The 14,524-nt window shown below is 34.2% G+C and overlaps 1 protein-coding gene across 1 annotated transcript in view; it reads right to left on the bottom strand.

Moving 5' to 3' along the window:
• The window catches only part of ATP9B (ATPase phospholipid transporting 9B (putative)), a 172,371-nt gene that overhangs the window by 133,930 nt on the left and 23,917 nt on the right, over positions 1 to 14,524 (bottom strand). Inside the window, exons 3-4 of the mRNA XM_065753250.1 lie at positions 7,018 to 7,168; positions 1,738 to 1,851 (exon numbers count right to left, since the gene is read on the bottom strand). Coding sequence (XP_065609322.1) covers positions 1,738 to 1,851; positions 7,018 to 7,168 — 265 coding nt within the window. The remainder of the gene's footprint in view (positions 1 to 1,737; positions 1,852 to 7,017; positions 7,169 to 14,524) is intronic.

Genomic DNA, 14,524 nt, shown 5'->3' with positions numbered 1-14,524 from the left:
ATTTAGCCTTTTAAGTTAGCAGAAGGTTCGGACAGTCCTGCCTCAGAACTCCATTTTCAACCTTGAAAAATATGCAAGTACAAAACTGGTCAACTACGTTTTGAATGGTCTGTGGATGTGATAGGACTGACATGCTGCTCTACTTGTAAAAATATTCTCTTGAATTTTTGTAATCTTATCTGTGTTCAATTTCCTCAGATACTTTAATGACAAAACACAAACCAAAACTAAGCTAGAGCTACTCTTCTGATCATTACTTAACTTTTCTCAGCAATTTCTACCAAAAAGGGGTACTACTAGCACAAGCTGTGATCATGTTTATGGATGGGAAAACCGGAAATGATATTCAAAATAACCTTTAATAAGACTTACCAGTCTGCACAGAACTGACCATTTATGTTATTAACAGATGAACTGCATTGTAAAGTTTGGGGGATTGCTTTTTTTTGATAGAGATGAGACAGGCTGTCATGCTAAGTGATTTTTTTTTAATTTTCCCTACCACTCCACTAATGTACAGATCTCTACTATCATTTCACATTGAAGAGATCAACTTCCAGACAAGGGTAACCTCTGTCTTCTCTTACTGAGTCAGTAAGAAAGGCTTTTGTAAATACTTGTTTATGACTTCCCACTGTTGAACCATCTTTCTCTCTTTGAATTATTTATTTATTTTGCAGCAAAAGTTGTCCTGGAGATTCTTCACACCTCTGTCTCCAGAGAGCCTCTCCTTGATCAGTACTTAAATAGACACATGTTGCAACAATTTAAACAATGAAATCAATCTGGAATATTTACTACATTGACTTTTTAAGAATGACCTTTACTCAAGCAGTCAAAATGTCACTGTTCTTGAATACCTCTGAGAACAAGCACTATAAAAGAACCAAAACTTTAAAAAAAAAGTATTTGGAAAATAAACCATTTGTTTTTCCTGATTCATTTCAAATAGGGGGGGGAGGAGTTGTGAAGATGAAAAAGAATTAACGATCCTGATGCAAATAAGAATTACAAATGACAAGAACACAGCTGGCAAACTAGTAAAAGGGTCTCCTCTGAACAGGATACAATTTCCAGACTTCAGGATAACAGCATCAGAGATAATGAATTTGAATGATTTTCCAAGAAAATACTGCATAGGGCTCAATAATATAAAAACATATAGAAAGGAAACCAGTGCAACTAGCAGTGCAATTGACCAGGAAAAGCATATTTAAAAGCATATAACTGTATGATTCTGTGATTTAATGAATAACCTGTTTCCAAGATGCCTTTTCCTTGTGCTTTATCCATGGCTTAAAAAAATCAAAACAATCTTCATACATTTTTATGAAAAACTGTAATGATCAAATTAGATAGAAGGAATGCAAACAAACGTATGTTTTCAATTCTGATATAGTCAGAAGAAAAATCAAAACAAAAAAGAATTGAACCCTCCAAATAAGGTTCTCTATTAGCTAAAGTTCTGAAGTTGTTTTTTTTTTTGAGATTTTTCTTTTGTTTTTCTATAATCTCTCAGGTGACCAACTGCTATAAAGAAGCATTACACATTCAGACTTGTCACTTAACAAAAAGCATTATCAAACAACACTGTGTACAATACCCACTGCAATTAAACATTTTCTTTGTTCCATATTTATTCAGTGTGGTTTATTCAAAGCAAATTTATGAAATTCTTTTGCATATTAGCTTTTCAGCTGAATTTTTAAGTGTAGTCAATAGAATTTTTCTGTTTACCAGAGGAGCCCAGTATGTATACAGGTAGCCTATTTTCAATGCTGGTACAAACTGTGAGCAGGACACGACGAGAAAATAGAGATTCAGGAAAAACTTGAACTGTTCATATAAAACCTAAAACGGAAAAAAAAAAAACAAAAAACAACATAAAACAGAGAAATACCATAATTTTTATATGCATATGAATACTATACATAATATATATAGAATTACTTTATCATAACAGTAGATACTGTCATATTAACAAACAGTACTGTAAAAATGTATATAGTATTTAGAAAATTATATAGCATGTTACATTATAATACTATTATTATTATATAGCTATTTTTGTTGAGAATTTTTTTAATCTCAATGACTTCAATCTGACAAAGCAATTTTCTGGATTTTTTTTATATTTTGAAAACTGAACTACATGAGCTTACCAATCTTCGGAAATATTTAACATGTATCAAGATCACAGTGCAAAAAATTACTGTGGAATTTAAAATAAAACAAAAGAATCTCGCAATAATTCCTATCCACTCTGTTTATGAAGACAAGCAAGATAAGTTTCTGAATATTTTTCCCCTATAGCGCCAATACAAAAGCAGATGTTTGCAAGTATCTCAACTTTCATTCTTTACATTGTTTTAACTGCTAAGCCTTTTCTTCCTAAAAAATACATTTTTTTTTGTTAAATATCAATACTTAAATTCTGCATTACCTGCCTCAATGTTTTTTTTTTCCTCCACTTAAAATGTTTACATCTCAGCTTTAGAATAATCATTAGCATCAAATGAAACTATCTACAGAGGTATTATTTTAGTCTGTCATTATAACTTTGACAGAGTAACAAAACTGAGTGGGATATGCCACACTGCTCTGCATCCATGTGAGAATACCCTAAAACTTCAACACAACCTGCAGTACACACAGGAAAGAGTATATACATCAACTCGTTACTTTTGTTCACTGCATTCCCTCAGAACACTGAAGCTTCTCTTCTTGATACTGAAAGCCCATAAGTCATATTCCCTCTTTCTGAAGTTCCTCACTTTTCAAAGATGCCAAGGCTACTACCAGCTGAGACTCATTTATTCAAAATTACAACTTCCCACTATTCTTAGAAACAGTGGAACTACTCAGTCTTCAATAATAAGTTAGTAAGACAAAAAGAACACTACAGAAAAGAAGATCCAGGCAATGAGGATCACTCCCTGGAATGAAGAGCAATACCGCACTTTTTCCAAAAGTTATCAAATGGAAATCTCAGAACAAGACAATACATTCCAGCTTTCATAGCAAGACAAGTTTTTTGCAAAAGCAGAGCATAAGGTTTTAGAAGGCTTAAGCTATGCAAAATTAATAATATAAAACACAGACTTTCAAATTCATCTGCAAGAAAAGATGAGCACTGAATTTCTCAAAAGATTATTTTGCATTCAGTGTAGATACAGAAGATACAACTTTATAAAAGGTTCAGTCCAAACTGCAAAATAACCGTTCAACTTCTAAGCAATAACGAAGTATCCTCATCATTCAGAGTTATTCCACATTTGAAAGGAATGACAGATGCAGACACTCTTTTGCTGGCTAAAAGCAATGTTTATGCAAGCATATATATCTCAGTATTGCTTTCATGTAATTACAATACTAAGAACATCCTTCATTCTAAAGAATTTTGTATTTTTAAAGACTCCATAGTCTTTTAGCAAGTGAGGTATAACATGATAACTCTAATAAAACAACCAGAAGAGGCTACTGAACTGGAAATGCTATTGTAAAATAGCACTGTGAGCTGGGATTGTTCAGTCTGGAGAAAAGGAGGCTGAGCGGAGACCTTAGCGCTCTCTATTATAAGTACCTGAAGGGAGGTTGTAGTGAGGTGGGGGTCGGCCTCTTCTCTCGTGTAACTAGTGATAGGACTAGAGGGAATGGCCTCAAGTTGCACCAGGGGACGTTCAGGTTGGATGTTTGGAATACTTTTCCAAAAAAGTGGTCAGGCACTGGAATGGGCTACTCAGGGAGGTGGTGGAGTAATCGACCCTGGAGGTGTTCACAGAATGCCACAAAGATGGTGAAGGGCGTGGAGGATCTCCCCTATGAAGAAAGGCTAAGTGAACTGGGTCTCTTTAGCTTTGAGAAAAGAAGACTGAGAGGGGACCTGATCCGGGTTTATTAACATCTGAGGTGTGGGGGACAAAAGTGGCGAGGCCAGACTCTTTTCAGAAGTGCATGGTGACAGGACAAGAGGAAACAGCCAGAAACTGCAGCACAGGAGGTTCCTCACAAGTGTGCTCAGGAACTTCTTCACGGTGAGGGTGACAGAGCACTGGCACAGGCTGCACAGGGGGGTTGTGGAATTTCCTTCTCTGGAGATACACAAGACCCACCTGGATGCCTAGCTGCGTGACCTGGTGTAGGGAGCCTGCTTTGGCAGGGGGGTTGGACTTGATCTCTTGAGGTCCCCGCCAAGCCCTATGATTCTATGTTGTACTGAGGAACATGGTTTAGTGGGATCTATTGGTGATAGGTGGACGGTTGGACTGTATGATCTTGTAGGTCATCTCCAACCTTGGTTATGATTTCTACGAAAATTGAGACTGCACCACCTGAATCATTGAGTAATTTATTGTTTCAAAGTTAAGTCATTAAAAATAGCTAAAATGCCATATTTAATGAGTGTGCAATACAATGACTTCTGCATGAAAATGAAAGTTCAAAATTCACATATACACACTGCTCTCATTATCTGATATTATCAGTTAATTATGTAAAAAACTAAGTCCTACAGGAAAAAAATACCCCCAAGAAAGGTAATTTTAAGGTGCCTGTCTTGCAAGCACAAAGTACCAGCACCTTAAATGTCAGTAGCTTGCAAGAGCGATTGCTACTGTTCAGTGAGAAGACTACAGAAAGATCTTCTCAAGATTAGAAGCAATAAATTTGCAAAGCCAGAAAGTCAAATTTGAATTTGTAAGGAATATTGGAGCATTCTTCCAAAATGCACAAACTTCTATCTTATGACAACAGTGACTTAGCTCATATATTCATTTCTTGCCTTATTCTTTGCTGTTTATAAAGACCTGGTATATTCTGTCAAAGAAAAAGTCCACTGAATACTCCGGGAGCTTTGGACCTCCAAGCACATTTATCCTGCAGACTGAGTTGAGATGGGCAGATAGAGCACTTTCCTACAAATTCTTTGAATTTTGTAGACCACTAACATCTCTCAGTACAAACTCAAACATTTCAGACCAGTTAAGGAAACTCAAACATCTCCAGTTACATAAAACTCATTACAAAAGAAATAGACTACTGCTTTGAAGTTCATAAGAGGAATGATCAACTACGGACCACTAAAGGTATTATGAGAATTAATACAGAATTCCTAAACAAGTGTCAAGACTCCAAAAACTGCACATACAGTTAGAAGCAGGCTGTTTTGTTTTTGTTTTTTTTTTTCTTCTTTTTCAATATATAAATGCAAGGAAATTAGACTTAAATTTGAAAACTTTAGAGTTCTTTTAGCCAGTAATATTCTGTTAATCTGAACATTATCTTAAATGTGTACTTTAATATAAAAATCACTGAAAACTAGCCATTGTCAGCTGCACTTTAAAAAAAAAACAATTCTAAGCCTAAGACCAATTTCACATGATGAAGACTTCAACCAGGCTAACTCATTCAGGTCAACATTTAGTTATATCAGTGGATTTGGAAGCAGTACAACTGTGCTGTCTACAAATTGTCTGTAGTGGAACAGCACAAAAACAGTTGGATACAGAGCACCTCCAATCAATCAAGAGTGTTGATTTATGTCTAAAATTAAAATTCAGAAGCTTTTTACTTATTCCTACTACTGAACGTTATACTTAGAATTCCATTTCATTACTACTGAATTTCATATAATACAAAATATGTGATTTTGTCTATACAGCTAGATTAAGATTATCAAAACAGGTTAAAAGAAATCCCTCCCCACAGAGAATTGCAAGATACAGCTGATCCTTACAGGAAACATGAATCTAGTTTAGGATTTATAATATACACTGAAGATTTCTAGTCACAATAATCAATGGCTTATTATATGCTTAATGAATTTTGTGACCTTTAGGAAAGCACACGCACCTTAACCAATTTCACTGAATTTAATAATTTAAACTTAGAAAGAAAACATTTACTTGGTTCAATAAAGATGAGAATATTTAATCTGCTTGCAATGAGTGACATTTTATTTATCTGACAGGAGATCAGTCTTAATTACAAATCCATTTATCTCTTATTTTTTTTTAATAAAGAAATGTATTAGAAAGCATCTACCAGTCACTGGACCAAAGGAATACAATCAATACTCATAAATCTGCATGATAACTTAAAAAATTTAAGACAAAGAATGTTTGTAAAAAAAATCGATGTATCCTACATTTGAATACAACAGGTCACAGAACACTTCAAAACTATTAGCAAAACAAGGAATGTGACCATCTAAGTAACGTTTTATGTGATGACGCCTCAACGGTATTCTTTCCTATTGCCTTATTTCATTAGAGTACCTCATTTTTGGAGAGTTACCCAACATTTTACCTTATGTAAGTTGCAAACACTAGAAGCAAAAATCTTGGAGCTATTAAGACATCATATAGCTTCTTAAAAAAAAAAAAAAGCCAATAAGCAACAAATCCACATTCACTCCAGAATGGAAGTACTGCCTGAAGAAGCAATCAATCAAAGACAAGAAGACTTCATTACTCGTAAAACACTAATAAGAAATATAACTCTGAAAAGTACTAGTCTACTGAACTAGGCTTACTTATTTTATAAATCAAAGAGATTTTTCTTTATGAGGTTTTCTGTAGTTCAGAGTGCATAATTTATTGTGCTTTCAATGGCAGTAAGTACAGAAAAGTGCCTGTATGAATACACTGATTTTCAACTGGTTGTACCTCAGTTAATGCTTTCTAGTATTTTCATAATTGATTGTTTAGGTGTGACTCAGTTTCAAGAAGAGGACTTTTAATTTATAATCATTTACAGAAAAGTGCATGGAAATGCATATCAAATTAGTAATGCTTCACTGAATCCTAACCACTCAACTCATGCAAACATTTCTCATGTAAATATGCCTTTGAAAATACAACAGTTAAAAAAAATTAGCTTTGATTTCACTTACAATTGTGCTTAAAGACGCAGATAAATGTAGGAAAAAATGAAGAATGTGGGCACAAAATTATCTTTTTACTGAATAGACAAAAATACTACATAACATACAGTCAATCAGAAAATCAGTAGCCTTACCCCAGGTATAAAGGTAAAGATGTTGTATTTTTGATTTTTTATGGCATTTTTAGGGTATTTTTCTTCACACTTTTCAGGGCACCCAAGCCACACTGTGCGAGCCTTCAGCTCTTTCTTTCTTCGGCAAATGTTTATGAGCCAATCAGAACAACTGAAAAGAAAAACAATTTTTGACTTCAAAATTATAAATTAGCTGTATGAGATCATTGTTCTCCAAATATGGAATTCTAAAGGCAAATATTTAAGAAAAACAGGTATTTTTTTTCTCCATATCTACACTGACAAGCACTGTATTTACTTCCGGTATTTAATTACATGGAATTCTTAAACTCCAACACAAACTATTATATACTTCTAAATAAGTGTATTTGTACATATATACACACATTCTATATAAATATCTCTAAAACACGAAATATATATGTGACTATAAGTATATAATAAATACTTGAGCAACCTAGTGGAAGATGCCCTTACTCTGTGCAAGGGGGAGGGGAAAGACAAAGGACACTAGATAGTCTTTAAGGTCCCTTCCTACTCGAACCATTTCACAATTGAAAGAAATATGTATAAATAAAATACATATAAATATATTTTTAAATATATATTGAAAAATCTGCACATTCTTTACAGGAAAGTCCAATAATTTTGTCAGGTTAAATACACCTTTCTCTAACGAAAATTAAAAAAAGCTTTTCCCTATGTCCATGAAGAATAAATAATGATGGGCTTCAACTGTGGCAAATAAATGAATGCTGGGGGGAAGCAGAGGCAGGGGACAGATAGAGGAGGAATTCTTCTAACAACAAGAGTGGAAAGAAATGCTGAAGGAAGCTGGAATTGCAACTCAAGTTGTCAGACTACACTGGAGCAGAAATACATGGTAGGTGCAGTTTATACTATGCAGGCAAGGAATTAACCAGACAGTCATTTAAGGTCCCTCCATTTTCCACAATTTCAGTGATACAGAACACATGTAGCATAAAAGACTGATAGATTACATCACTACATGCTACATAACATCAAATCCTACAGAAAATGTTTATAACCTATACTATCACAGGTCAATTTACAAAATAATTATGCCAAAGAAGAGATGTTAATTCAAAGTTCTACAATTTTCTTACAGAAAACTAGGCTATGCAAAAGTAAAATACTCCAAAGCAACATTCACTGTGTTTTTGAAATGTCACTACACAGTTGTCACAAACTGATATTTAAGAACATCAGTTCTTAATGCTAGATTCTTAGGATTTCCTTTTTAAAGCTTTCACTTTTGTCACAGACAACAATTTTATTTGACTCAATGCATTTTAAGTTTGTTAAAAATATACACCCATTCAGAACTTTTTCCCCATCAACTCAAAATACATTCTCTTCTTTGAAAACTTTAACAGCATTAGTTGAACATTCAAAACATGGCCATGGTTTTCAATAACATACAAAAAAACAAGTATATCTTGATTGTTGCAAATGGCTTTACACCAGCGTGAGCAGTGTTGCTTTCTTCATGTCACAGTTCAACAGAGTTTAATGTCTGTGAACCTATCCTGCTGAAATGGCTAGTAACATCTTCTTTACAGAATGAAGTTATGCAGTCTTGACCCTTCCCTTGAACTGACACAAGTCTTCACACAACTGTGCAGGTAAACTCAGACCATCAAACTGATGCAGTTGTAAGCTAAAACAGAATAAAAAGTGGACCTGTTTTCAGACAGATTCATCCCTCATTAGAATTGTGAGCATAGTTGCGACATTAACACTTGTAACACAAACAACTGAACACTATGCCACCTCCAATCTAAACTTGGTAAAACCACTCCAGAATTAAAGTATTAAACACATCAGTTTTCAGGGCAGTGGATGGAGAGAACAATAAAAATAGAGGACGTTTATCACCAACTAAACAGCTGATACACACTTGGAGCAGAAGGAAGGTAATTTTCTCAGGGAAAGCAAACAAAAGCATTATACCATCTGCCCACAGACCTGTAGACAAATCTACTAACAGCTTTTGAACTCTTGTATTTTTTAAATGTTTTTGAATTTGAACTGTAAAAAGACTGAACATTTGATTAAATACAATCTCTTCTGAAGAATTCCCATAGACATTAAGAAGGAGATGACAAAACGTACAGACAAAAAATACATATCTGACTGGGAAACAACTATGGCATTTTTCAGAGAAAGGACTGAAAGCAAATAACATCAAAGTCCTTACACAAGAAAATATCAGATGAAATTGGTTCATGCCCAAATCAATGAGTTTTACTAACTTAAAAATTAAAATTCTTGAGTATTTTGAATTTACAGCCTTATCAGTAATCATTGTTATATCACAGGACTGAGAGAAAGAGAGAAGTTGGCCTCAAATCCAAACCAATTTACATTAATCCAAATTTTAAGGAACAATGAAGTCTACTTGGTATTTCTGAAACTCAAATTATTTATCAAAATCCAGCACATACTTAATCTGTTCTCTGACTAATATTCTACAATACAGAAATAATTATCGTTCAAGAATATTGACTCTTTTGTGGTATTTGTTTCACAGAAGTTTAGGTGGAACAAAAACATTAATTGGAATAATGTTCTTCGAACTTCAAAATCCATAAAAACATTGCAAGGCATATCATGACCAAGACACTTCAGATTTTACAAAAATCTTTAATGTAAACATCTTACATTACAGAGTCAGTGATTCTAAAAAAATATATATCACATCTTCATTGAATTAGACATTTATTTCAAATGCCTTTCAACAAATGCAATGAAAGCTTTTTCTTCAAAAAAAAAAAAAAAAAACCGCTGTAAGATGTGTTGCTTCCATCAATATCATGATGTATTCATTAACAAACATACTAATAAATCTAATAAATAAAAACTTTAAAGTATTATATGGCTTTAAATTAAAAAACCACAACAACCTGCTTACATTTTTTTTAATCTGAAGGAATTACCACAGTCATCTTATACATAATTGATTCTATACTCAAAAACATGCAGCAATTGTTAAAGAACCCTTAACTTTTTGTAAATACAGAGCATCTCACCAAGTCAAAAGCTAAAGAAAGTCTCAACTGACTCTGCAGCTCTAATAATAAGGACTTCTTTTTCCCCTTTTTAATTACTTTTATCCTACAAGCTTAACTGCCAGCATCTTTCACAAAACAGCATTTTCATCATAATGGAAAGATAATATAAAAGCTCTATATTGTCTGCAAGGGTCAGCTTTTTCTTATTAGGTTTTAAGTAGCAGAAACTAGTTCTGCAAAGAAAACATACTGTAATTATTGTACTCAACAGGTAGCTCCAGTAATCAGGCCAAAAGCAACACAGTGGTCATGTCATTCTTTAAAGATCAGCATTTTCCCATGCTTCTGCATAACAAATGCGTCGCAGATTAATTGAAAGCGTACAGGCCATCTTAGAGCCCAAATTAATCCGAGCATTTGATATCCCCTTCACTTCATATGGAAATGCCATTCAATGGCACCATTTTCATAGGGACAAAGTGTTTTTTGATAACAAGTGGAATGTAAATCTCATGAGAAAGAAATCAATCCAGCCCAAAGAACTCCAGAGTATTGATCTACGTGCATTATAATTTCACAAGCTTGAAGAGAATTCGTAAGTTAAAGGGGAAATGATTACAGCCACAAAACCGCTGCTATATATCACAAAGTTTTCTTTTACCTATGCTATGAAAGCAAGAAATACTCAGTTTCTGACGCTATATCTGCTAAATTAAGTCTTCAGTTTGTTCAAAATCGACAACATTTATTTATATTTTGTGAGGTCTTGTGGTTTTTATCCCTCCTCCTCAGATGTAAAAACTTAGAAAGTCACAGATTTGCAAGTAAACTTCACAGTATTCAGTTCTGGCCAACAATAGCCCATTGTCTACACAGAAGCTAAAAGCTGAATAAAGGATTTTTACAAAATCAATTTTAATGAACACTGAACTTTGACAAACCCTCCATATTTGCTCCTGTAAAGAAGGTGAAACTTTTTCAATTAAACTATCACCATCAGATGATTCATTCATAAATAACAAAATCTACACAATATAAAATTGTAAGGCTGCAAAGTAAGATTTCCACTCATAAAAATGAATTTAATCCCAATAATGCAAGACAAAAAAAATTAGTGGGTTTGGGGGTTTGTTTCTAACAAGTAATTTTGGATTCAAAAGAGAATCTTACTGAGAATCCAAAAGAAAGCAGGGGCCATTAGAGATTTGCTCCAGACAAATGCGTAGTCTTTTGTCTTCATCTTCCTAGCACAGCTTTGAAAAAATTTACTATATAATTTAAAGCTCAAACAAAAGTTCTGAATGTTGAAACTAATATTCAAGCTTCATCTAATCTCAGGTATGAGATATTAGTTTCCACAGTTATAGGGTTAAGTTTAAAATTCTTTTAAACTGGTTTCAGACTGCTGTGCTGAATCAATTTGATATTTCATCAGATATTATACTTAGAATACAGCTTGCCTTACACAAGCAAGCACATCTCATTTCCTTGCAGTAGACCTATCACAATCCTCTCAGCTCTGACTGTAGGGACATCTACACCCACTTCTATATTATTACACATTGCTTTTATGACACTATAAACTACATACACAGCAACACCATCAGTAGTCTCTGTGTCTTCTATACAACCTTTTTGAGCAGTCCTAGGAAATTTAATGATCAACAGACAGGCAAGTCAAAATCTCTAGTATTCAGTGGGTCCAGATAAAGATACATAAAGCTTAGTAAGAGTAATGGCTAACACTGAATGCACCAATGACAAAACCCTAAGATGCTTTCAGCCCAGAAAAAATCTCCATAAGATCACAAAGGGTATCAACACACACAGAAGTGCTCTCCTAAGATGAGGTTTTTATACAGCCCGACTGGACCAGTAGATAAGATTTCAGTAAGATATCATGGGAACCTCCTCACAGCAAATTTTCTCAAGTAAACAGATCTCTGCATCTATCTAGTGGGAATACCCTCTGCCTGCTAAATTTCCTACTGAAAGTTCAGGCTACCATTTCACTGTTTTTCAATAATTCTTATTTTTAATGAAAAATAAATACATCTCCCATCACAATCAGTTACAGAAAACTCCAGTGTGATTTAAATGCCTCTCTGTATAATTCAAGACTAAATGGACTCCATTATGTATTAAAACTCAGTTGAGTTAATCGGCAAAGCAGAAGTCAAGCTCCTTTAGGGCCTCTTGCTTAGGAGGGAATTTTTTTACATACTTAACTACATTAGCAATAAGATATGTATAAAATGTAGAATCATTAATGTTGGAAAAGACCTCTAAGATCGTCCAACCACTAACCCAAAATCATCATGCCCACAAACCCATTCTCATAAGTATTGCATCTACATGTTCCTTGAACACCTCTAGGGACAGTAACTCTGAGGATTCTGTTCTAATGCTTGACCTCTCTTTCAGAGTTTTTTCAACACAAGCTTCCCATGGTGCAATTTGAAGCCACTGTGCTTGAGCCACAGGGGAGAAAACAGCAAAACACAGCCAGCAGCAATATTCCTTCTGCAAGAGTTGGGGGAAAGGGTTAGGGTAAAACACTCTACCACTCACTAATAAGACAGGCACTTTCCTTGGGCCTCTCAGCTAACAGCCAGCCCCACACCAAAACCACCAACCCAACAAGTGGAGCTCCACAAGCATCCCAGCACCTAACCCAAGTATAAAATGTCTAAGAGCATCTCTTGTTCAACAGAAGACAAGCTGAAGGGAGTTTATAAGACAGTAAGACACACGAAATACCCCAGGTAGTGTCAAGCAAATTGAAACCCAGATTGAACACCTGTGAAGAGGGCATTTTTCAAAGCTCTTCACACAAAGCACAAATTTTCAGTACTCTGAAATTACATACACACCTCATCCACAACCCATTGACAACACAGAAGTGATTGAGTGTAGCAAATAATTTATCCATGATGCATTGTCCCTGCTTTTTTCCCCGCTCAAAAAATCAAAATAAATGTCTCTTTTTTTATCTCTGCTTAAAGATCAGACGTAACTATGAAGTTTAAAAATCGGAAATTTTACAATTCTCAGCATCAATGAGACCTTATGAGTTACAACAAACTCATCTTGCAGTTGCCTGCCTTTCTTCATGCACTGTAAATGCTTCATTACCTCTGCCAGGGCAGCTACAAGGTGCCCTCTTTACTGTTTTATCTATTTTCATGAAGCTTACAAGGACACAACTGAAACCTCCTCCATCCTTCAGTCCAGTTTTCCTCAAATCATCAGAAAAAGATTCAGTAGAAGCATGAACACTGAGAATGAGCACCACTGAATGCCTTGTCTTTAGAAAAACAAAGGCCAAATGGCAATTACGACTGGAATAACTATACTCAGAACAGTTAATCTATAAACAGACAGAAGTCTTGTAAATCATAGGACACACAAGCACTGTTCATTCAGAAATCAAAGTTACACACAAATTGTCCATCATAGTAACTAATACCCAAAGATCTCAACTTCTGTAAGAAAGTTACTTACATTTTAACATATGTACCCAAGAAATCGAACAGTCTCCTAAAGCATTTACAAATATTAAAAAAAAACACTACTTCCAAAAAATAATCCATATACATTAACTCTCATTCTGCCAACTCTGCTTCTGTAATTCCTTCCTGCTAATTTTTAACATGTGCTCCCTATAATAAAGTTAATACATGCCTTTCTGATTGGAAAAGAAACAATTACAGTATGAATAAACAAACATTATATTTTTCTATAAACAATAAAGCTGTATTAAAAAGTTATAAAATAACTAAAACTGCACAAAAACAGTTTTCAGTTGGTTAGGTAGAACAACACTGTGAGGCCCCCTGGAATTTATTAAGTGCCAAAAAGCTACCTATGAAGATGTCTATATAAATAAATTCTAAAATCACCTGCTAAAAGAAAATGTCATCATTTAAGTTCACTGAAAATACATCACCCATTTCAATGTTTTTAAAATAATAATTTTCAAATTTTATCATTAAACACTGTTTTTTAGCATCCTGATTGGAAACTTTCCAGAAATTCATTAGGAAGTTACTATAGGGTAACTCTGTACATTGGACTTTAGCACAAAGCTTATAAATAAATCATAACAGCTATCTCCAGCTATAATTCACTCCAAGGACAACAGTTACTTGCATTCCTTAAACTTTAAAGCTGAAATTTTAACTAATCATTAGCTAATGAATTTACTTTTTCCTTTCAGCAATATCCATAAAATCTAAATTCTTTTTCCAACTTAACAAATTCACGTCTTCGGAAAAAAAAAGAAAATTTTAACATCTTGTACTTTATGTGGCTTTGAGTAGAACTGACAACCAGGCTTGTATGCATTGAACCTGAGACTAGTACAAGCTCAATATCTGATCTCTCTTAAAAGCCTCTTTTCAGTCTATTTCAGTTTAAAATCAGCAAAGCACAGAGGAGAAATAAACAGCAGCACTCCCATGGAACTTTTA

The sequence above is a fragment of the Cyrtonyx montezumae genome, unplaced genomic scaffold (genome assembly GCF_038088225.1).
Source record: "Cyrtonyx montezumae isolate F1298 unplaced genomic scaffold, pur_monq_1.0 scaffold_8, whole genome shotgun sequence".
Taxonomy (NCBI): domain Eukaryota; kingdom Metazoa; phylum Chordata; class Aves; order Galliformes; family Odontophoridae; genus Cyrtonyx; species Cyrtonyx montezumae.
This window is presented reverse-complemented; position numbering and strand designations above follow the sequence as displayed.